Source organism: Babylonia areolata, chromosome 26, assembly GCF_041734735.1.
Source record: "Babylonia areolata isolate BAREFJ2019XMU chromosome 26, ASM4173473v1, whole genome shotgun sequence".
Lineage (NCBI taxonomy): Eukaryota > Metazoa > Mollusca > Gastropoda > Neogastropoda > Buccinidae > Babylonia > Babylonia areolata.
In genome coordinates this window covers 46122958-46147650 of record NC_134901.1, presented here as the reverse complement: position 1 = coordinate 46147650, position 24693 = coordinate 46122958, and the positions used below count along the sequence as shown (strand labels likewise).

General features: G+C 41.3%; 1 protein-coding gene across 1 annotated transcript; it reads left to right on the top strand.

Annotated features, from left to right (window-relative positions):
* Positions 1 to 2287: 2287 nt before the first annotated feature.
* LOC143300335 (uncharacterized) lies at positions 2288 to 22778 on the top strand. Its single transcript, XM_076613936.1, has 9 exons — positions 2288 to 2297; positions 4222 to 4429; positions 6594 to 6683; positions 9148 to 9208; positions 9700 to 9832; positions 10363 to 10518; positions 11803 to 11898; positions 18275 to 18373; positions 19292 to 22778. The coding sequence occupies exons 1-9, from the start codon at positions 2288 to 2290 to the stop codon at positions 19636 to 19638; spliced, it is 1200 nt and encodes a 399-aa protein (XP_076470051.1). The 3' UTR covers positions 19639 to 22778.
* The last annotated feature ends 1915 nt before the right edge of the window (positions 22779 to 24693 follow it).

Below are 24693 nucleotides of genomic sequence, written 5' to 3'. Positions count from 1 at the left end.
CAGAAGATGGAATGGGAGGTCTTTTGTGTTGAGACGATTGGAATAAAATTTTATTACTTTACAACTTGTCTCTTCGTTTCTCTCCGAGAGAATGGGATGGCGGCACGCGCGCACACACACACACGCACACACACACACACACAGTCTTCCAGACAGCACACAAAAGATCCAAGTCTTCCAGACAGCACACAAAAGATCCACTGAAGTCTTCCATACAGCATACAAGAGATCCAAGTCTTCCATAGAGCATACAAAATATCTCAGTCTCTCAGAAACTTGCGAACGACCCCAGTCGTCCAGACAGCATACAAAGGATCCCGGTCGTCCAGACAGCATACAAAAGATCCCATGCAGTCTTCCAGACAACATATATATATACAAAAGATCCCAGCCTTCCAGACAGCATACCGCAAAAGATCCCATTCTTTCGGACAACATAACAACCCCCACCCCCACCCTACCACTTTGCTCATCGCAAAAGAAAAAGCCGGCACTGAAAGCAAGAAAAAACCTGGGGGTGGGGGCGTGGGGGGCGGCATATGTGAATACAGAAAGTACACTGAGCATTTAAATTGCGGCATTCAAGTCTGAAAGATCTCTGTTCAGACCGGGGACTCAACTATGAGGAAGGTGGCAAAATGTTTAAGGTGATTATCTGCCAGTACAGTGTAAGTGGGGGTCTGGCTTCGAATACCGGTCTTGCACTTTCTCCCAAGCATAACTGGAAAATTAAACTGGGCATCTGGTCATTCGGACTGATGAGACGATAAATGGAAAGCCAGTCTCGGGCCTCACTGAACTCAGTGTGCATCACGCGGCTTGGCACGCCTAAAAAGAACTCATGTTCTCTGTCAAAATTATTTTGATGATATCCATATTGCTGTTCACGAGGCAACTGCCCTGCTGATGTGGTATGGGATATATGGTTTTGACCCAACGCTGTGGCGCCCCCCTTGAGAACTGAAAACTGAATGGGAACTGAAATTGTTCAGACACACAGAAGAATTGTTTTTGATTAATATACTGATGGCAGCATGCAAGCAACATTGGAAGCTGATTCCACAAGTACCGGTGATATTTGTACACGTGACATGTGTAGCATGCTGACAATACAAGGTTTCGTGATACTTCACATAGACTGTGTACCCAGCGACCCACAAACATGAACCGGAAATCTGCCCTCCATTTAGACATCTCATCGCTTCCTGCTTTCTAGTGTTGTCATGGCAACAGTGATGACGTGTCCAATCCAGTCCCGTGGGTCATTATCCGGCACGTACATTGGTCAGTGTCAGCTGTGGCAGGCGATTCATTGGCGCATCCTATCGCGCATCCCTTTCATCTTCCTGATTTTCCTTCAATCTCCACAGACATCGGAAAAGCGACTTTAACTCAGTTTCAGCATTTGATGATTTGACAAATAATCATTTCCTTTTAGTTTTACGCATTCCTTTCATCTTCCTGAATTTACTTCCATCTACATGGACGTGGGCCAAAGCGGCTTGAACTCAGTTGAACTGATTCCATTTCCATGGTTTGCAAAGAACCATTTCCTCGGTGCATATATATTCGAAGTGTACTCCAAATGTGAATGAGTCACATAGCAATCTGTTTGTATCTGTGTGTGTGTGTGTGTGTGTGTGTGTGTGTGTGTCTTTCAAGTGTGACATAATTGATATTTATTCATGTAATGTTAATATGCTTTTGTATTGTTGTATTTTCCCATTTCATGAGGACTGGATGAAAACATTTGTGCTTATCCCTTTTTCCCTTAATAATTTTTTTTTTTTTTAAATCGTTCGTTCGCTCTCTAGCTCTCTCCCGAGTCTTGTGTCCAGTCATCAGTGCGCTAAACTGAAAAACCAATTTGGAAAAATAGAAACAAACAAAAAGAAAAACAGAAAGATACAGAGTCCCTGCTAAAATTTTTAAGAAAAATGTAATTTGATTACCAAAACGGCAAATGCACAAATGTATAGCACTGCACTTTGGCGAAGCGTTCGATCCCGGGAGAGCAGCCTGAATTTCACGCCGAGAAAAAAACTGAATCTGTAAATCTATTGTGAAACGAGAGTAAAACAATACAACTGACTGATACAATACAATACAATGCAATACAATACAATACAATACAGACTTGAAGCTGAATGGTGGGATGATAAAACAAAAAAAGTGCTGGTGGTTGCTAGGGCATTACTGTGGGTCAGAACTGACGTAAGCCTATCAGTTTGTCACACGTACGGATCCGGTGTGACATCTAAAAAATAAATAAAAAGCCGGAATCATCATGTCGCATTGTCAGTGAATTGCTGCACAAGGCAACAACTTGCTGATGATTCGATGAGCTGAACTTTCCATAGTACATGACCGGAACTGTTATTCAATGGTGGTAGGGCATTACCAGGCTCGGCAGAACTGACGGACGTATCGGTTTGTCACACGGATAGCCGCACAAGGCAACAACTTGCTGATAATTCGATGAGCTGAACTTTCCATAGTACATGGCCGGAACTGTTATTCAATGGTGGTAGGGCATTACCAGGCTCGGCAGAATTGACGGACGTATCGGTTTGTCACACGGACAGCTGCACAAGGCAAGAACTTGCTGATGATAATTTGATGAAACTTTCGATAGTGCGTTATTCGTGGAAACGATGTCAGAAAATCATAATTAATGTGGGGAAAGGCCACTTAAGTCTGGGCAAGGGAAAACCAAAAATACAAATTGAACAAAAACATGAAAATTATGGACTGGGGGGAAACTGACAACAACACTTGAATGTTCACTGGCGTCTCTGTCCAGCTTCAGCCTTTTTGTCAGCTGGGTACCTACACCACAGGGGTATCTGCTGTCCAAGTAATCGGCGCCCGACAGTATGGTTGTCAACTGATTCAACTCCCGACAGTCTGACTTTTTTTTTCAGTAAACAAGGCGGCACTTGCATGAGTGTCATGATGTGGACACATCGCTTCCCCCTGTCAGTGTTTCCTGCCAGTGTAAACATCCAGACTGTCACTGGTTGATAACGAAACACACAGCACGCGCACATGCACTCAGTGCCAGGGAGAAACTAACAGAGACAAGGAGAGAGACTGACAGAGACACAGACAGACAGACAGAGAAAGAGAGACAGACTCAGACAGACACACTCGACACAGAGAGAGAGAGAGAGAGAGAGAGAGAGAGAGATAGGCAGACAGATGACAGAGACGGAGGCACTGAGACAGACAGAGACCGTCAGACAAATGAAATACGTTAATTGTTTTGTTCATTTCAGTCTGATTGAGATGGGCACTTGAGATGCTACTTCGAGTCCCCGAGGTATGTTTTAATGGCCCGGCAAAACAGTGTTGGGGTCAGTTACTATGATAAACATCCAAACTAAGAACATTCAAGCTAAGGCCTGTGTGATGCCGGAAAGGGTGCTGACAAAACCCATCAGTCCTTTTACAGAGCCGGGCCAGATCGACTGATTGTCCTGTCAAATGCCCTTCCCATTACGACATGACTTCACTGAAAATGAGTACGTTTGGCCTTTGACATTTAAATATCGTCGTCTCCTGCTTTCGGCAGCAAAGCCACTTCTTTAAAATCCCTATACTTCTTCATGGTTACATCGTACCATCTGATGTTAGTGGCACTGATGCTTTTTCCCCGTTTTCTTTTGTCAGCTTTGTTTTGTTTGTTTATTTGTTTGCCGGTTTGACTTGTTTCACGGTGGTGTTTTTTCACCCATTAATACAGTGGTGAAACTTCTATGCTTTGTGAATAGACGTGAAATCCGATCTCAGTAATTTTCACTGAGATCCATCTAATGCAACTGGATTAGAAAAAGAACACAAACGCGCGCGCGCGCGCGCGCGCGCACTGCGGCACGCACACACACACACACACACACACACTATGCACGCACACACACACGCGCGCGCGCGCGCGCGTGCGCGCATGCACAGCACATAATTATCATGATGCATTAACACACACACTGGCACAGCGTCAGTGTGAGCCTGAGCGCGAACGCATACTCTCTCTCTGTCTGTGTCACTCACGCGTGTGCGCGCGCGCACACCGCACACGTGACACACACTCACTCACTCACTCATGCACACAGTCAGGTATACAAACACACATTGGCACAGGCACACAGACACAGCGTGAAAGAATCAAAGGCCAAGTCATACCAGTAAAATGAATTTTGAATTGTTAGTCGCAATTTTCAGCCCTCGTCAACAAGTCCCGGGGAAGTGATTTGGCCAGGGAACAGATTGTACTGCACACCGGAAGTTCATGTGACAGTCTGATGGTGTCGACCAAAACAAAACGGACGAAGCCGACTTTTTTGATTGAAACTAGTCTAACTGACAGAATGAGTCTTCTGAAATCTTTGAAGGGAACCTTTCAGAATGTGCAGCAAGACATTATGGATGGGTAAGTTTCAGCACTGTGAGAATATCACTTCTTCATCCATTAGTTTCTTTTGCTCCGTGTTGGAGAAAGCTGCCTGAACACTAATGGCTGAGACAGGGACCCAGACCAGTTCATTTCTAGCCACTTCTACGACGTCTTGGAGAAAGGGAGTAGTCCCCGGTAATTTCTGTTTTTGTATTATTAATCCTGGGACCGATTTAAACGACGCAAGCCGCCATTTTTTGTTTGTTTACCTTTGCATCGATTGGGGGGTGGAGGCAAAATGCAGGAAGAACGGCCATCTGATTGGCACTCACTATATTCAATGACCCCGTCACCGCAGACGATTTGGCAAAGTAGGTGCACATCACTGTCGACTTTCAGTCTCAAAAAGGTGTCAGAGCGCGCGGACTGTACCGTATGCCCTACACATCTGATATGGAAGGTAGGAAATGATTTATATGAAACAAGAACGAAAATGGGCCACCCAATGAAAAACGAAAATGTCATCTTCATAAAAAAGCGAAAACGAAAATGGGCCAAGCACAGCGAACCTGTGCGCTCCCACACACACGCACACACTGACACATCACTGTCGGGACTAATAAGTGTCAAAGTTAAGTACAGTCAGTGAGTCACCCTCAAACTTGACGAACTTGAATTTGAAACCGCTGGAAATGGATTTGGACAGATCTGCTGACGGTAAATTCGCATAACAATGCTTGAAAATTGTTGTTCAAAAAAGGTCCCAGAATATAGGATATTAAGGAAATTACCTTTCACCACCACCTCCTTTCCCCACACCACCCTGATAGAAAATTTCCTTTATATAGCGCTGAATCTTGTGCAGAGACAAATCTAAGCGCTTTCACACCAGTCATTCACACGCATGCATTACTCTAAAACTGAAGACAAGGAAGAGGTAGGGGAGCGAGGCTATCTTGTCAAGAGGTGGGGTTTTTGTATGTGTGTGTGCAAGCAAAAAATGATACATACATGTCTTGTTTAATTAGTTCCTTTCCTAGCATGTGTGTATACGTGGGTGTGGATATGTGGGTGCAAGCAAAGAACAATAATAACTTTTAGACATTTTCTTATTTACTTCCTTTCCTATTTCTCAATAACAATTTATTTTGAACTGCGTTTAGTGATATTCAGTAGGGTGAACGGGCACACTTGTGTACATGTCTAGAAATCAGTGATTGTAGCCATGTAGGTTTGATAATTAGCTGCTGGGCTATTTATCTTCTGTGAGCTGAGTTGATCAGGTATATGTAGAGAATTAAGTTCGAGGAATTATCATATCAAGTTGGGAAATCACACACACACACACACACACACACACACACACACACACACACACTCATGACCATCACCACAAACATTAGCACCACACAGTATGTGTATGAAGATTTCTGTCATTTAATCTAGTGCCATTATTTCAGAAGGATCAGTAACAAATATGAAAAGAGGGAAAAGAATATACAGTACACTAATTTGTAGTAATAATTTCAGCTTGTGCACAAGATTGACAAATCATAGACATGTCCAAGAATATGTCTTTGACCACAGTGATGACTGATATTTTCAGGTTGCGTTTCCAAACTCATCTCTACAATAATTGTTGTAAATATTCTATATGAGATGATGTTGTCTTGAAGTCATGTATCACTATCAGAGATGATTATTCAGTCAAGAGTGGAGTGGTGGCCTTCTGGTAACGTGTCCAGCAAGGAAGCGAGAGAATCTTGGGGCACAGGATCAGTTCCTGTACTCACCAAATTTGTCTTCCCCTCCACCAGACCTTGATTAGTGGCCTGGATGCTAGACTTTTAGATGAGACGATAAACTGACGTCCCATGTGCAGCATGCACTTAGTTCACGTTAAAAAAAACCCTGACTCACAGCAACAGAAGGGTTGTCCCAGGCAAAATTCTGTAGAAAAAATCCACTTTGATGGTATAAAATGAATACACAAGCAGACAGAAGAAAGTAAAGAAGAAAAAAAACAAACCCAAGGGGGTGGCAAAGCACTGTGGCATCATGCTTTCCCAGGGAAGAGCAGCACGAAGTTCACACTGAGAACTCTGTTGTGACAAAACAAATACAATACAATGACAATGATGATTTATTAAGATTACAATCAGTTCATACAAGTACATGAAAAAAAATATTATGTCCTCAGTTTTCGAGCCTTGGGTGCACAGGATGCGGCAACCGGTCACAGCAAACTGCTTCAGGTGGACGCAGAGGCTGGCGCTGACCTGCTGTACAGGTGACCTTCACCTTGAACCTTCACCTTGTCCCTTTGTCACCACCTTCACAACCACACACTTTATAACACAGTGTGTTTCCACCATCACATTCACACACTTTATAATTGTGTCCCCACCATCACATTCACACACTTTATAAGTGTATCCCCACCATTAAATTCACACACTTTATAAGTGTATCCCCACCATCACATTCACACACTTTATAAGTGTATCCCCACCATTAAATTCACACACTGTATAACACAGTGTGTCTCCCCCATTAAATTCACACACTGTATAACACAGTGTGTCTCCACCATCAAATTCACGCACTTTATAACACAGTGTGTCTCCACGATTAAATTCACACACTGTATAACACAGTGTGTCTCCCCCATTAAATTCACACACTGTATAACACAGTGTGTCTCCCCCATTAAATTCACACACTGTATAACACAGTGTGTCTCCCCCATTAAATTCACATGCTGTATAACACAGTGTGTCTCCCCCATTAAATTCACATGCTGTATAACACAGTGTGTCTCCCCCATTAAATTCACATGCTGTATAACACAGTGTGTCTCCCCCATTAAATTCACATGCTGTATAACACAGTGTGTCTCCCCCATTAAATTCACATGCTGTATAACACAGTGTGTCTCCCCCATTAAATTCACATGCTGTATAACACAGTGTGTCTCCCCCATTAAATTCACACACTGTATAACACAGTGTGTCTCCCCCATTAAATTCACATGCTGTATAACACAGTGTGTCTCCCCCATTAAATTCACATGCTGTATAACACAGTGTGTCTCCCCCATTAAATTCACATGCTGTATAACACAGTGTGTCTCCCCCATTAAATTCACATGCTGTATAACACAGTGTGTCTCCCCCATTAAATTCACATGCTGTATAACACAGTGTGTCTCCCCCATTAAATTCACACACTGTATAACACAGTGTGTCTCCCCCATTAAATTCACACACTGTATAACACAGTGTGTCTCCCCCATTAAATTCACATGCTGTATAACACAGTGTGTCTTCACCATTAAATTCACACACTGTATAACACAGTGTGTCTCCACAATTAAATTCACACGCTGTATAACACAGTGTGTCTCCCCCATTAAATTCACACACTGTATAACACAGTGTGTCTCCACCATCAAATTCACGCACTTTATAACACAGTGTGTCTCCACGATTAAATTCACACACTGTATAACACAGTGTGTCTTCACCATCAAATTCACACACTGCATAACACAGTGTGTCACCTCCATCACATTCACACACTGTGTCACCACCATCACGTTCACACACTGTGTGTCACCACCATCACATTCACACACTTTATAACACAGTGTGTCATCTCCATCATATTCACACACTGCATAACACAGTGTGTCACCTCCATCACATTCACACACTTTGTGTCACCACCATCACATTCACACACTGTGTCACCACCATCACATTCACACACTTTATGACACTGTGTCTCCGCCATCACATTCACACACTTTATGACACTGTGTCACCACCATCACATTCACACACTTTATGACACTGTGTCTCCGCCATCACATTCACACACTTTATGACACTGTGTCACCACCATCACATTCACACACTTTATGACACTGTGTCACCACCATCACATTCACACACTTTATGACACTGTGTCTCCACCATCACATTCACACACTTTATGATACTGTGTCTCCATCATCACATTCACACACTGTGTCACCACCATCACATTCACACACTTTATGACACTGTGTCTCCACCATCACATTCACACACTTTATGATACTGTGTCTCCATCATCACATTCACACACTGTGTCTCCACCATCACATACACATTGTGTGTCACCACCATCACATTCACACACACTTTATGACACTGTCTCCACCATCACATTCACATTGTATGTTACCACCATCACATTCACCCACTTTATGACACAGTGTGTCACCACCATCACATTCACACACTGTGTGTCACCACCATCACATCCACACGCTGTATGACACAGTGTGTCACCACCATCACATTAACACACTGTATAACACAGTGTGTCACCACCATCACATTAACACACTGTATAACGCAGTGTGTCACCACCATCAAATTCACACACTGTATAATAGTTCATACAGTGTGTAACATTCGCATACTTTATCATCAGTTTGTCATCACCTTCACATTCTGTGTAATGCTTGTGTATATGTTATGCAGGCATGCATCCACAAGTAGCAGGCATAAATAAACATGAGAATGAAGGCAGAAAATTTCATAGGACTAGAAGCAATGACAAGTAAGAATGTGTGTGTGTGTGTGTGCCTGTCTGTCTGTCTGTCTGTGAGAGAGAGTGAGAGATAGAAAGTGAGGTTTGCATTCTTTTCATTGTGTGCCTTGTTTGTGTGTGTGTATTTGACGCGAGCGATGTGTGTCTTGCAGATACCAGAAGGACTGGTCAGGATTGCAGTGTCACACTACCGAGTCTGCCCAAAAAGCTGAGGTGAGCATGACACTCTCTGTGTTCTGTCTCTCTGGTCAACAGGCAAAATAGCCAAGTGGTTAAAGGATTCACTTTCAATCTGAGGGTTCCAGACTTGAATCCCTGGTCACGGCACCCGGTGGGTAAATGATGGAGATTTTTTTTTTTACTTTCTCCTAGGTCAATAGATTACAGACCTGCCAGTCCCTGAATGTCCATTTGTGTGTAAACACATACAGAAGATAAAATACGCCCGTTAAAGATCCCGTGATCCATGTCAGCGTTCGGTGTAGAAACAAAAACATACCCAGCATGCACCCCCTCACAAACAGAGTATGACTGCCTACACAGTGGGGGTAAAAGCAGGCAAACACGTAAAAGCCCGCTCATGTGTTTGACTGAACGTAGGAGTCACAGCCCATGAACGAAGAAGAAGAAGTGCCTCTGTTCCTCACTATTTTTGTCACACCATTCCTCTCTGTTCCTGTATTCTGTCACAATGTTTTGAACAGGAGGTGGACCGGAGGGTCAGGGAACTGTTCACGGAGTGGGATCGGCGCAGACTCTCTGCCAGTCGTCTGGAGCAAGAGGCGGCCATGTTGCCCACTATTGCGTACACTCTGACCGACATGCTGGCCATCATTGGTACGTCTCTATGGTGATGGCTATATATATCTTCATGCGATGATGGCACTGGATTTTCAAAAGTAGAAAATATGATTTTTGTAGGTGCATTTGTGTCCTTGAATGTGTGTCTAAAATTGCCCACCAGTTGTGAATTTAAAAAAAAATTTTGCTTGCATGCCGTGTGGTGGATTGTAGCCTCGGTAATTTGATGTGGGGATATCTTGACCTGATCTTGACATAATATTAAGGTATAGGGGTCCATCACTTAACTGTGACATATTGAGGTATAGGGGGTCCATGACCTGACCTTAAACTGACCTTGACCTACTGAGATGTAGAGGTCTGTGACCTAACCTTGACCAAGCATTGACATCATGATGTGAGGATTTTGTGACCGGACCATAACCTGACCTTGACCTGTTGAGATGTGGAGGTCCATGACCTGACACTGACCTATTGAGACGCGGCAATTCCATGACTTGACCCAACCTTGACCCTATGAAGCTGAGGGGCGGGATTCCATGACCTGACCTTGAACTTGCAAACAGAGTCGCTGAGTGAGGACTTCCGGGCAGTGGAGGAGGAGCTGGAGAGGCTGGAGGACGTGAGGGAGGAGGAGTGGGTGAGGAGGGAGCAGCAGTCCCACCACTGTCAGCTGGCTGCCTACGCCAAGACCCGCCGTGCTGAGGCTGAGGCTGTCAGGGGTGAGGTGTGTGTGTGTGTCTTGGTGTATGTGTGTCAGTGTTGTTGTTTTTTTTTTGGGGGGGGGTGTCAGTGTGTTGGGGTGTGTTTGTGTGTGTGTGTCTTGGTGCATGGGTGTGTGTGTCAGTGTGCTGGGGTGTGTGTGTGTGTGTTGGTGCATGGGTGTGTGTTGGGGGGGGGGGGGTTCATGGGTGTGTGTCCGTGTGTTGGGGGTGTGTGTATGTGAGTGTGTCTTGATGTGTGGGTGTGTGTCAGTGTGTTGGGTGTGTGTGTGTGGGTGTGTCTTGGTGTCTTGGACCCGCAGCGCTGAGGCTGAGGCTGTCAAGGGTGAGGGGGGGGTGTCTGGGTGTGTGTGTGGATAAAGCAGATTGTTGATTTTTGTTGTTGTTGTTGATACATCCAAAACAAGTGATGCTAAGGAACAATAGCTGCTGAATGTTTTGTCAGTTGTGGACTGTGAGTGGGGAAAGTCCAGCAGTCAAAATGTGCACTTGACCAGCTGTTTTCAGCTGACGTTTTTCTTTTCTCTCAGTTCACATGCGTTGTTGTTAAGCCAACTGATAATTCATACACACATAGGTAACTGGAGTTAAGAGCATCAACAGATTATCTATACAACGTAGGTCATTCTAATTGAGTACCTTGACAAAGTTATTGAAAGTTTTTTTTTCAAACACTTTCACACACTCATATATATCGTATGCTTACATACACACTCTCCCTTCCTCGCACTCTTTTTTTTTTTCTTTTTCTTTTTTTTTTTCTTATCTCAGTTCTGTGCGTGTGTGTGTCTCCCAACAACTTGTGCTTAGTAGGTGAAGTGAAGAATGTGGTGGTATGTGGTGACTTAAAGGAACATTGTGGTGGTATGTGGTGACTTAAAGGAACATTATGATGGTACGTGGTGACTTAAAGGAACATTGTGATGGTATGTGGTGACTTAAAGGAACATTGTGGTGGTATGTGGTGACTTAAAGGAACATTGTTATGGTATGTGGTGACTTAAAGGAACATTGTGGTGGTATGTGGTGACTTAAAGGAACATTGTGATGGTATGTGGTGACTTAAAGGAACATTGTGGTGGTATGTGGTGACCACAGTGAACAATGTGGTGGTACGTGGTGACCACAGTGAACAATGTGATGGTATGCCGTGACTTCTGGGAAGAATGTGATGGTATGTGGTGTCTTCCGGGAAGAATGTGATGGTATGTGGTGACTACAGGGAAGAATGTGGTGATATGCAGTTTCCACAGTGAACAATGCGGTGCTGTGTGGTGACTGCAGGGAAGCTGTGGAAGAGGCTGAAGGCGAAATCCAAGGAGGCGGAATCCCTGAGGCACGGCGTGCTCACTGACATGGACCAGCTGTCCCACACACAGGGTGAGTGGTGGTGCTCTTCGTGTGGTGGAGGGTGGGGCTTGGGTGGGGCTGGGCATCACAGTCAGTCAGATCACACACACATCACCAGTCCATAACATTAGCTGTAATCACACAATCACATACTCTTCAGTCCATAACATTGCTTATGATCACCCAATCTGATACTTATTAGTCCATAACATTAGCTGTAATGACACAATCACATACTCAGTCCATAACATCAGCTGTTATCACACAGTCACCATTCCTTAACATAGCTGTGATCACACAGTAACCAGCTCATAACACAATCATCATTCCATAGCATAGCTGTTATCACACAATCACCATTCCATAATATTACCTGTGATTCACAATCATCAGTTGATTACATTAGCTGTGGTCACACAGTCACCATTCCATAATATTACCTGTGATTCACAGTCATCAGTTGATAACATTAGCTGTGGTCACACAATCACCATTCCATAATATTACCTGTGATTCACAATCATCAGTTGATAACATTAGCTGTGGTCACACAGTCACCATTCCATAATATTACCTGTGATTCACAATCATCAGTTGATTACATTAGCTGTGGTCACACAGTCACCATTCCATAATATTACCTGTGATTCACAATCATCAGTTGATAACATTAGCTGTGGTCACACAGTCACCATTCCATAATATTACCTGTGATTCACAATCATCAGTTGATAACATTAGCTGTGGTCACACAGTCACCATTCCATAATATTACCTGTGATTCACAATCATCAGTTGATTACATTAGCTGTGGACACACAACCATCATTCCATAATATTTCCTGTGATCACACAATTACCAGTCCACAACATCAGCTGTTACCATACAATCATCAGTTAATGACATAAGTTGTGATCACACAATCATTATTCCACATTAGCTGTTATTACACAGTCATTATTCCATAACATAAACTGTGATCACACAATTAACAGTTCATAACAGTAGCTGTTATCACACAATCATCAGTCCATGACATTAGCTTTTATCCGCAATCACAGGTCCATGGTATTACCTTTGGTTCACAATCACACAATCACCAGTCCATGATATTACCTGTGATTCACAGTTACCAGTCCATAATATTACCTGTGATTCACAATCACACAATCACCAGTCCATAATATTATCTTTGATTCACAATCACACAGTCACCAGTCCATGATATTACTTGTGATTCACAATCACACAGTCATCAGTCCATAATATTACCTGTGATTCACAATCACCAGTCCACTATATTACCTGTTATACACAATCACACAGTCACCCGTCCATAATATTACCTGTGATTCACAATCACCCAATCACCAGTCCATAATATTATCTTTGATTCATAATCACACAGTCACCAGTCCATGATATTACCTGTGATTCACAATCACACAGTCATCAGTCCATAATATTACCTGTGATTCACAATCACCAGTCCACTATATTACCTGTTATACACAATCACGCAGTCACCCGTCCATAATATTACCTGTGATTCACAATCACCCAATCACCAGTCCATGATATTACCTGTGATTCACAATCACCAGTCCATAATATTACCTGTGATTCACAATCACCAGTCCATAATATTACCTGTGATTCACAATCCCTCAATCACCAGTCCATGATATTGCCTGTGATTCACAATCACCAGTCCATAATATTACCTGTGATTCACAATCACACAATCACCAGTCCATAATGTTACCTGTGATTCACAATCACCAGTCCATGATATTACCTGTGATTCACAATCCCCCATTCACCAGTCCATGATATTACCTGTGATTCACAATCACCAGTCCATGATATTACCTGCTATTCACAATCACCAGTCCATGATATTACCTGTGATTCACAATCACCAGTCCATAATATTACCTGTGATTCACAATCACCGGTCCATAATATTACCTGTGATTCACCATCACACAATCACCAGTTCATAATATTACCTGTGATTCACAATTACCCAATCACCAGTCCATGATATTACCTGTGATTCACAATCACACAATCACCAGTCCATAATATTACCTGTGATTCACAATCACCAGTCCATAATATTACCTGTGATTCACAATCACCGGTCCATAATATTACCTGTGATTCACAATCACACAATCACCAGTCCATAATGTTACCTGTGATTCACAATCACACAATCACCGGTCCATAATATTACCTGTGATTCACAATCACACAATCACCAGTCCATAATATTACCTGTGATTCACAATCACACAATCACCAGTCCATGATATTACCTGTGATTCACAATTACCCAATCACCAGTCCATGATATTACCTGTGATTCACAATCACCCAATCACCAGTCCATAATATTACCTGTGATTCACAATCACCCAATCACCAGTCCATGATATTTATAACCTGTGATTCACAATTACCCAATCACCAGTCCATGCGGGCACATTGTGCTGGGTTTACCTCCTTAGTTTGGAATCAAACTTTGACCTGCTTTCAGATCATCCAGCTGACAAATAAACAGAAACATGGCATGCCCTGGGCTGAATACATGAAAGTTGTGAAAAGTCACGGCATCCAAGCCAGGAAAAAACATTCCCCTTGTCACTTTGAACCGGAATAAGTGACACTCCGTCAGTTTTTGCTGTTCCAAACACCAGTTCTCACCAATACACATGCACGCAAGCACACGCGCATACGCATGCATGCATGTGCACATGGCTGTCTTTTCTTCTTGGGATGGGGGTGTGGGGGATATATTTTTAAAACAAGGGAGGATTTCCCTCCTTGGAAAAGTTATTATATCAATAAATTAGAACTAACATAATGCTTTTGTTTTCCTCTCTTTTGCCTGCAGGTTTTTTTCCATTCATGCCTCTGTGACCAAAGCCATGCTTCTGTCACGGGAAAAATAAAATCCAACAGTAGCACCTAGACCTGCCAAGTTTTATACGTTAAGAATTAGAGAGAGAGAGAGGGATATATATATATATATATATATATATATATACACACACACACACACATGTATATATATATATATGTGTATGTATGTATGTATGCACACACAGAGAGGGAGATAGATAGATGTGTGTGTACTTGTATTTCATAAATGAAAATGGTTAACCATGTCCATGGCATCCATTAAAAACTGCGCATGAGAGTGAGATGTGAACTCTGCCTGCCAGTGTTCGGTAGCGGAAAACTGACAATTGAACCAGTGACGAAGAACCAATGAACTGTTATGACAAAATACATGGAAGAACCAAACAAACAAACAAAAAGTAAAAAGAAAAGAAAGAGAAAGATATATATATATATATATAGAGAGAGAGAGAGAGAGGATGAATACTATACAGTCCTATACCTAATCTAAATTAAAATCATCTCAGCCTGTGTACAACTGAGGTCCACAAATAAACAAACAAATGCATATAAACCAATCAATAAATCTAATAACCAAAAAATGTTTAATGTGCATCAGGTACCAGTATAACACAGTGGCAGAAATAGTGAAATATATCACTTCCTTATTAAATCATAATAATGAAAAAAAAAAAGAGAAAAAGTCACTAATCAGTAGTGTTATTGCAAGAAAAACGACGACAAAGATATGACTCACTCTACCTTGGACAACCTGACTTTGTTGCAGAAAAGGTTGACGTATTCATACCTTGTATATGTCACACTTTATAGTTTATTTAAAGAAGAAGAAAAAAGAGAAAAAAGGGTGAGTTATCCATTTTTTGTATATGTAACCTTTATAGTTTATTAAAGAAAAAAAGTGAAAAAAAAGTTGAGTTATCCATTTCTTTCTATCCCCAGAGAGTTTGACTTATTGGTGACAGCTGTACTAGTGTTTTTGGTGGTGGTGGTGGTTGAAAATATTGACTACACCTTAGATTTTTGTTCTTGATGAAAATAGTTATGCACCTTAGACTTTTCATGTTGAAAATAGTGTTCTACACCTTATATTATTTGTTGTTGTTGTTTGAAATAGTCTTTTACACTTAAGATTTTTGTTGTTGTTGAAAATAGAATTCTACAACTTAGATTCTTGTTGTTGTTGAGGATAGTGTTCTACATTTTATAATATTTGTTGTTGTTTTGTTTGAAATAGTCTTCTACACTTAAGATTTTTGTTGTTGAAAATAGAATTCTACAACTTAGATTCTTGTTGTTGTTGAGGATAGTTTTCTACACCTTATAATATTTGTTGTTGTTGTTGTTTGAAATAGTCTTCTACACTTAAAATTTTTGTTGTTGAAAATAGAATTCTACACCTTAGATTCTTGTTGTTGAGGATAGTGTTCTACACATTAGATTTTTGCCATTGAGAACATTGTTCTTCACCTTGAATATTTGGTCATGTTGAAAATAGTGCTATGCACCTTCGATTTTTGTTGTTGCAGAAAATAGTTCTGTACCTTTGATTTTTGTTGTTGAAAATAGTCTTCTACACTTTAAATTTTTGTTTTTGCAGAAAATAGTTCAACTCCTTAGATTTTTGTTTTTGCAGAAAATAGTACAGCATCTTAGATTTTTGTTGTTTTGAAAATAGTGTTCAACACCTTAATTGTTTGGTTCTTTTATTATCATATTTCAAATAGTGTTCTGAGCCTTTGATTTTTGTTGTTATTGAAAATAGTGCTCAGCTCAGAAATTGAATTGAAGGCCAGTGAGACTAACATGTTTTGCATGCTTACTGTGAACATGTCGCCAACATTCTGGTGGTCATAGGAGAGGCCCTGAGTTTTGACAAAGCTCCTCTCTGTCCACTCAGTGATGTTGTCTGTCCACTTCTCTGGCTGTCTGTCTCCGTCTCCTTTCCCCTTGCACTGCCCTCTGAAGGATGGCCTTGGACAGCCTGTCGGATCTTGTCATGAGGCCTAACCATGTCATTTTCCTGTGTTTTCACTGTGGTCAGTAGGTCTTCATACCAACCAACATGCTGATGGTTTTCCGTGTTTCGTATACACCCCTCCCTTTTAAAATTCATGTTAGTTGTCTGTCTGTTTTAGCGCTCATTTGTGTCTGTATTTGTGACTTGACACAAATTACAGCAGAAAAATATAAATTATTTCTTGTTTATCAGGACGTATATGTTCATGTGTTTACTAGATTTCCTTGTAGAAATTACAACTTACTACTTGAAACTGGGCATAGTTACGATATACGGTGTTATGAAAGATTCTGCCCTAAATGTGATCTGTCAGTGATTGGAGATGAATTTCAAATCGCCGTGGGATGTACTCATTATATTTTTTTTTCTGTGACAAAAATTGATTACCCAAGGCTTTTTGTGTCCATGGTCATGTTATAAAACTGATGTCTTTCAATTCAAGAAAACTTTTGCTTTCACACTTTTCAGTTAAAATAATAAGCTCAGCTTCATTGTTGTAACTATTTTTGATGAGTATATGAATGTACAAGAGGTCGTTTTATCATTACTTTCTGTTTGAATGTAAGAGGTTGTTTTATCATTACTTTCTATATGAATGTAAGAGATGGCTTTATCATTACTTTCTATATGAATGTAAGAGGTCATTTTATCATTACTTTCTATATGAATGTAAGAGGTGGTTTTGTCATTACTTTCTAAGAGGTATGTAAGAGGTCGTTTTATCATTATTTTCTCTGAAATATTCCAAAGCAGTTTATAGACTGTTTTGGTATGCTTTGAACAACATGTGTATGCATTTTAGGAATTTCGTGTTGTATTTGCGACTTGAGTGTTGTTGATACAGTTCAATGATTAGTTATTTTTGATGTTTTTCATGTGTGAGTGTGTGTATCCATGTGTGTGTTCGTGTGTATGTGTTTGTTTAGATTTGTTTGTTTATTTAATCATTTATTGATATTCTTGTTATTATTATTCATATTTTTTCTTTTCTTTAATTTATTTTCATTTGTTTCATTTTTTCTTTTTTTTTTAATGATATTTTCCCTCAGTGCCTGAAGAAGCACATTGGGTTACGCTGCTGGTCAGTCATCTGCTTAGCAGATTGGGTGTAGCGTATATGGATTTGTCCAAACACAGTGACGTCTCCATGAGCAACACTGAACTGAACTGAACGGCTTTTCATGTTTGTTTGATTCTTTTGTTCTTTTGTTTGGTATTCCTTCATGCCCCAGAACTGCGTGAAAAGAAATTCAATCTTGGATCTTGTTTGTGTGTGTGTGTGTGTGTGTGTGTGCGCGCACTTGTGAGTGTGCATGTGTGTGTATGTGTGTGCATGCGTGTGTGTGTACATGTGTGTGTGTGTGTGTACATGTGTCTGTTTGTACGTGTGTGTGTGTGTGTGTGTGTGTGTGTGTACATGTGTCTGTGTTTGTACATGTGTGTGTGTGTGTGTGAAGGCACATCAAAGGGGAGGGAGGTGGTGGCAGACAGCAGTACTGATGTATCCCATCATGCCCAGCGTGACTTCCTGTCGTCTGATGAAGGGGATCCTATGGGTCAGTGTGTGTGTGTGTGTGTTAGAATATCTTTGTGTGTGTGAGTGTGTTTACACTATCTTTGTATGTGTTTGTGTGTGTGTATGTGTTAGAATATCTTTATGTGTGTGAGTGTGTTTACACTATCTTTGTTTGTGTATGTGTGTGTGTGTTAGAATATCTTTATGTGTGTGCGTGTGTTTACACTATCTTTGTATGTGCTTGTGTTTATGTGTGTGTGTGTGTTTTAGAATATCTTTATGTGTGCGAGTGTTCACACTATCTTTGTGTGTGTTTGTGTATGTATGTGTGTGTGTGTTGGAATATCTTTGTGTGTGTGTGTACAGTATCTTTGTGTGTGTTTGTGTGTATGTACACTATCTTTATGTGTGTTTGTGTGCGTGTATGTTTGTGTGTGCGCATACAGTATCTTCATGTATGTGAGTGTGTGCACAATATGTTCATGTGTTTCTGTATGTGTGTGTGTGCAATATCTTCGTGTGTGTGTGTGTGTGTGTGTACAATATCTTCATGGGTGTGTGTGTGTGCGTGTACAATATCTTCATATGTGTGTGTGTGATTGTGTACAATATCTTCGTGTGTGTGTGTGTGTGTGTACAATATCTTCATGGGTGTGTGTGTGTACAATATCTTCATGTGTGTGTGAGTGCGTGTGTGTGTATACAATATCTTCATGTGTTTGTGTGTGTGTGTGTGTGTACAATATCTTCGTGTGTGTGTTTGGGTGTGTGTGTGTGTGTGTGTGTGCAATACCTCCATGGGTATATGTGTGTGTGTGTGTGTGTCTAAAATCTGCATCAGGGGGAGGGGAGAGTGAGATAGTGAACACACTGCAGACACCAAGAGAATGTTACTTGCCCATCTTTCTGTGCAGAGTTCAACCAAAAATATGGGGTTTTTTTCTTCTTCTTTTCTCAGAGCTGTCTCACAACGAAGGCATCTTCATCGAGGATGACTACACCCTAGACTACTCTGTTGATATGCATGACGATCACTTCCCAGAAATAGATGAGGACTCTCCGTTCAGCCATGAAGATCCCGATGAAATATCCAGCCATGGTATCCATGAAGATCCCGATGAAATATCCAGCCATGGTATCCATGAAGATCCTGATGAAATATCCAGCCATGGTATCCATGAAGACTCCAGTGAGGTATCCAGCCATGGTATCCATGAAAACCATGAATCAGCCCCAAAAGGCAGGACGGACGTGTGCACTGATGATGACACAGGGGACATGACTGCTGACAGACATGGGCTCTGATGATGACAGTTTTGTGTCTCTGTGTGTGCTGGGTAGGGTCGTGGGGGAAGGGGGGGAGGAGGGAAGGAAAGAGACTGTTCTGTTGAACTTCAACATTGCATTTTTGTGTACACAAAGTTCTACAGGTGCTAGAAATGCCACAACTGGCAAGGTGATGAATGCGTGGATGCTAAACTTTTAACTTTAGCATTTTTTTACAGCAACGAAACAAAATGACATTGTCCTTGTCAGTTCTTGATACTCCACAAGTCAGATGTTGATATTTCAGATTGTTGGATGTCAGTGGACAGAAGTTATTTCTTGTGTTCCAGTCATATGTTAATGGCATGTAGTGTTCCACATGGTTACATTTCAATGAACAGTACAGTAGTTATTTATGTTCCACATGGTTAGGTGACAATGGACAGTAGTTATTTTTAGTGCTCCACATGGTTAGGTGACAACGGACAGTAGTTATTTTTAGTGCTCCACATGGTTAGGTGACAATGGACAGTAGTTATTTATGTTCCACATGGTTAGGTGACAATGGACAGTAGTTATTTATGTTCCACATGGTTAGGTGACAATGGACAGTAGTTATTTTTAGTGCTCCACATGGTTAGGTGACAATGGACAGTAGTTATTTATGTTCCACATGGTTAGATGACAGTGGACAGTAGTTATTTATGTTCCACATGGTTAGGTGACAGTGGACAGTAGTTATTTATGTTCCACATGGTTAGATGACAATGGACAGTAGTTATTTTTAGTGCTCCACATGGTTAGGAGACAATGAACAGTAGTTATTTTTAGTGCTCCACATGGTTAGGTGACAACAAACAGTAGTTATTTATGTTCCACATGGTTAGATGACAATGGACAGTAGTTATTTTTAGTGCTCCACATGGTTAGGAGACAATGAACAGTAGTTAATTTTAGTGCTCCACATGGTTAGGTGACAATGAACAGTAGTTATTTATGTTCCACATGGTTAGATGACAATGGACAGTAGTTATTTTTAGTGCTCCACATGGTTAGGAGACAATGAACAGTAGTTATTTTTAGTGCTCCACTTGGTTAGGTGACAATGAACAGTAGTTATTTATGTTCCACATGGTTAGATGACAATGGACAGTAGTTATTTTTAGTGCTCCACATGGTTAGATGACAATGAACAGTAGTTATTTTTAGTGCTCCACATGGTTAGATGACAATGAACAGTAGTTATTTTTAGTGCTCCACATGGTTAGATGACTATGGACAGTAGTTATTTATGTTCCACATGGTTAGGTGACAATGGACAGTAGTTATTTTTAGTGCTCCACATTGTTAGGTGACAACAAACAGTAGTTATTTATGTTCCACATGGTTAGATGACAATGGACAGTAGTTATTATTATTTCACATGGTAAGATGTTTACGGACAACAGTAATTTTTTTATGTTCCACAATCTAACATTCTGATGTTTCATTTAGTTTCTTGATATTCCACATGATCTGTTTTTGAGTTGATGGATAGTTCTTTTTGTTGTTTTAATTGTTGGACAGTTTGGTTTGTAGTTTTGTGACTGAGTTCATTGATTCGTTAATGAATCATTTTACGTTGTTTCGTTGGCTCGATGATTTAGTGTTCCAGTCAATTCATTGATCAACGAATTTTTGTGTTTGATGAAGCTGTTTAGTCAGTGATGGACAAGTCGGGTGTTTGTGGGTAAAAGTGTCCGGACACTGCAGTTATTTTTTGTTGCATTGTGTTGTACAGCTCTTTTGTCACAAGAGATTTCTCTGTGTGAAATGGGGCTGCTGTCCCCAGGGACAGCGTGTTGCTACAGTGAAAGCACTGCCCTGTTTGTGTTGCCTTTTGTTTGTTTGTTATTGTTTTTCTGCCTACATCTAGTACATGTCTGTTTTCCTATCAAAGTGGGTTTTTCTACATACTGTTGCCAGGGACAACCCCATTTGAAGCCAGTGTCTGACACGGCGCCTTTCCACGCCATGTTGCAGGTGCTGAGATCCTCAAACTTTCACATTAGTGCTTCTGTTCTGCAGGTGCTCCATCGTGCAGCAGCACTGTAAAGGTCAGAGAGGATTCCCTTTTTGTTTTTCTTACAGGTGCAGAATTTTCCAGTGGTTTCATTGTGACGGGTTAAAGTGTGGCAAGAAAATTGTATGCATAATACTTTGATAGTCGGTCATGTCTGACTATGCCCATCAGAACAACAGAGAAGGCGGCTGTCCTGACAATCAGGGCTGAAATTTGATCGTAGTGGAGAGTGTCTCGTCCAAGTTACATCCCCACTCTCTTAGCCAAGAGGGCTTTAGGACAGTCTGTGTTGGGATGGTTCCCAAAAGGCAACTTGCCCCCAGTAAAGGCTGCACAGCAATCTTTCCTCCGAGTTTGAGTCATAGTCCTTCACAAAAGACTAGGCTGTAAATGAAGTGCCATTGCAGTGGAATAACCATTGATCATGTAGCTCACTTTGCTGTTGGCCTAACTGTAAGCATGTATCAATCTGATATGGAAAAACCATTGATCATGTTGCTGTCACTTTGCTGTTGGCCTAACTGAAAGCATATATCAATCTGTGATATGGGCTGAGCATTGAGCCAGCAAGACAATGAACACTTTTACCATTTTACTATTTTATTTATTATCATTTCTTATTGCTTTACTTTCCAGTTGCTTTAAACTAAGATTTTACTGCTGTATGGTGGTGTACATTTATGTTTTAATAATTGGACAGCTTTAATCCCATGATGTTCATAATGTAGAGAATGCATGATTGCATTGATGAAGAGGAGAGTGTTTCTGTCTTTTGAAGTTGTGAAAAATAGCGAAAAAGGCCTTATACTTTTTTCCTTTGAACCTTGCCGCAAGAATGAAAAAAGGTACGACTGGACAAAACTGCAATAAAAAAAAAAAGCCCTGGTAATGTTCTATTTTTGTATCCTGAATTCAGGGACCTATCTAAATGAAAATAATTTTTGTGTGTTTTACAATGCAGGCATATGAGAAATGACTTGTCGCAGATGACGGACACTTCTTATCGAGAATTAGGCTTGATACTATGTGAAATGACCCACACCATTAACACGAACCAGCACTGGCTGTCTTAAGATGCCATGTTTTTGTTTTAACTTTTGCATGTTTACTGGGGCCATAGGCGGATATTAGTTTACACAGGACAGTAATGTCAGACCCCTGCCGGAGTCTGCACTAGTTGGGTCACGGTAAGTATGTTATTTAAACGTAATTTTAGATAGAAAATTTCCTTTTAAAAATAAGTTTCAGATCCCATTTTTCTCCTTTACATCTGAAGAGTCTGTCCGTGGGGCACCACACACAACTGTTTATGTGGCATGTCTTAGATGTAGAGTCCGTGGGGCACCACACACAACTGTTTATGTGGCATGTGTTAGATGTAGAGTCTGTGGGGCACCACACACGGGCACCACACACAACTGTTTATGTGGCATGTCTTAGATGTAGAGTCCGTGGGGCACCACACACAACTGTTTATGTGGCATGTGTTAGATGTAGAGTCTGTGGGGCACCACACACAACTGTTTATGTGGCATGTGTTAGATGGAGAGTGTGGGGCACCACACACAACTGTTTATGTGGCATGTCTTAGATGTAGAGTCCATGGGGCACCACACACAACTGTTTATGTGGCATGTGTTAGATGTAGAGTCTGTGGGGCACCACACACAACTGTTTATGTGGCATGTGTTAGATGGAGAGTGTGGGGCACCACACACAACAACTGTTTATGTGGCATGTGTTAGATGTAGAGTCTGTGGGGCACCACACACAACTGTTTATGTGGCATGTGTTAGATGTAGAGTCCATGGGGCACCAAACACAACTGTTTATGTGGCATGTGTTAGATGTAGAGTCCATGGGGCACCACACACAACTGTTTATGTGGCATGTGTTAGATGTAGAGTCTGTGGGGCACCACACACAACTGTTTATTTGGCATGTGTTAGATGTAGAGTCCATGGGGCACCACACACAACTGTTTATGTGGCATGTCTTAGATGTAGAGTCCATGGGGCACCACACACAACTGTTTATTTGGCATGTGTTAGATGTAGAGTCCATGGGGCACCACACACAACAACTGTTTATTTGGCATGTGTTAGATGTAGAGTCCGTGGGGCACCACACACAACTGTTTATGTGGCATGTGTTAGATGTAGAGTCCATGGGGCACCACACACAACTGTTTATGTGGCATGTGTTAGATGTAGAGTCTGTGGGGCACCACACACAACTGTTTATGTGGCATGTGTTAGATGTAGAGTCCATGGGGCACCACACAACAACTGTTTATGTGGCATGTGTTAGATGGAGAGTGTGGGGCACCACACACAACAACTGTTTATGTGGCATGTGTTAGATGGAGAGTCCGTGGGGCACCACACACAACTGTTTATGTGGCATGTCTTAGATGTAGAGTCCATGGGGCACCACACACAACAACTGTTTATGTGGCATGTGTTAGATGTAGAGTCCATGTCTTGGGCAAGTCAAATCTGGTGGACCCCGTTCCTCTCCAGATGGATTTTCTTGTTGGGTTTACTCCCCACATGTGGCAGGTAGTACTGGGTTACATGGTTACCAGTAGCAAAGAACCACCTCTGACCTGACTAACAGTTTTAGATCAGTGGACCTAAAATGGAAAGAGCGGCTCTGATTGGGTAAAACTGAACGCGTCATTGTAGATGACTTTTCAGACTTGCCAAGGTGGCTGCAATGAATCTGTATCAAAACAGAGTACAATAACCCTCAAAATAAGAGCTGCAAAGCACAATGGGTTACAACATCTGTTATAGGTCATACAGTTTCATCTATGCACGGGAAGTGCCATTAAAATTTGTCCCTGAATTTTGGATACTAAAACTGGACTTTAACACCATTTATTGTGATTTTCTTTTGTTTGTTTTATACATTTTCCAGGTTTTCATGTGTGATTTAAAAAAACAATTTTATTCTTTTAAAATCACTCCACAAGAAAAAATGTGATGTTGACTTGATTTTAACACCCATTTTGTTTGATGAGCAAGGAA

What these genes read in the sequence shown, in the direction of transcription:
- LOC143300335 (XM_076613936.1), top strand. An exon ending in GGCGCTGACCTGCTGTACAG is followed by an intron (nt 6,684 to 9,147) that starts GTGACCTTCACC and finishes TGTGTCTTGCAG; the next exon opens with ATACCAGAAGGACTGGTCAG. An exon ending in CCAGCTGTCCCACACACAGG is followed by an intron (nt 11,899 to 18,274) that starts GTGAGTGGTGGT and finishes GTGTGTGTGAAG; the next exon opens with GCACATCAAAGGGGAGGGAG.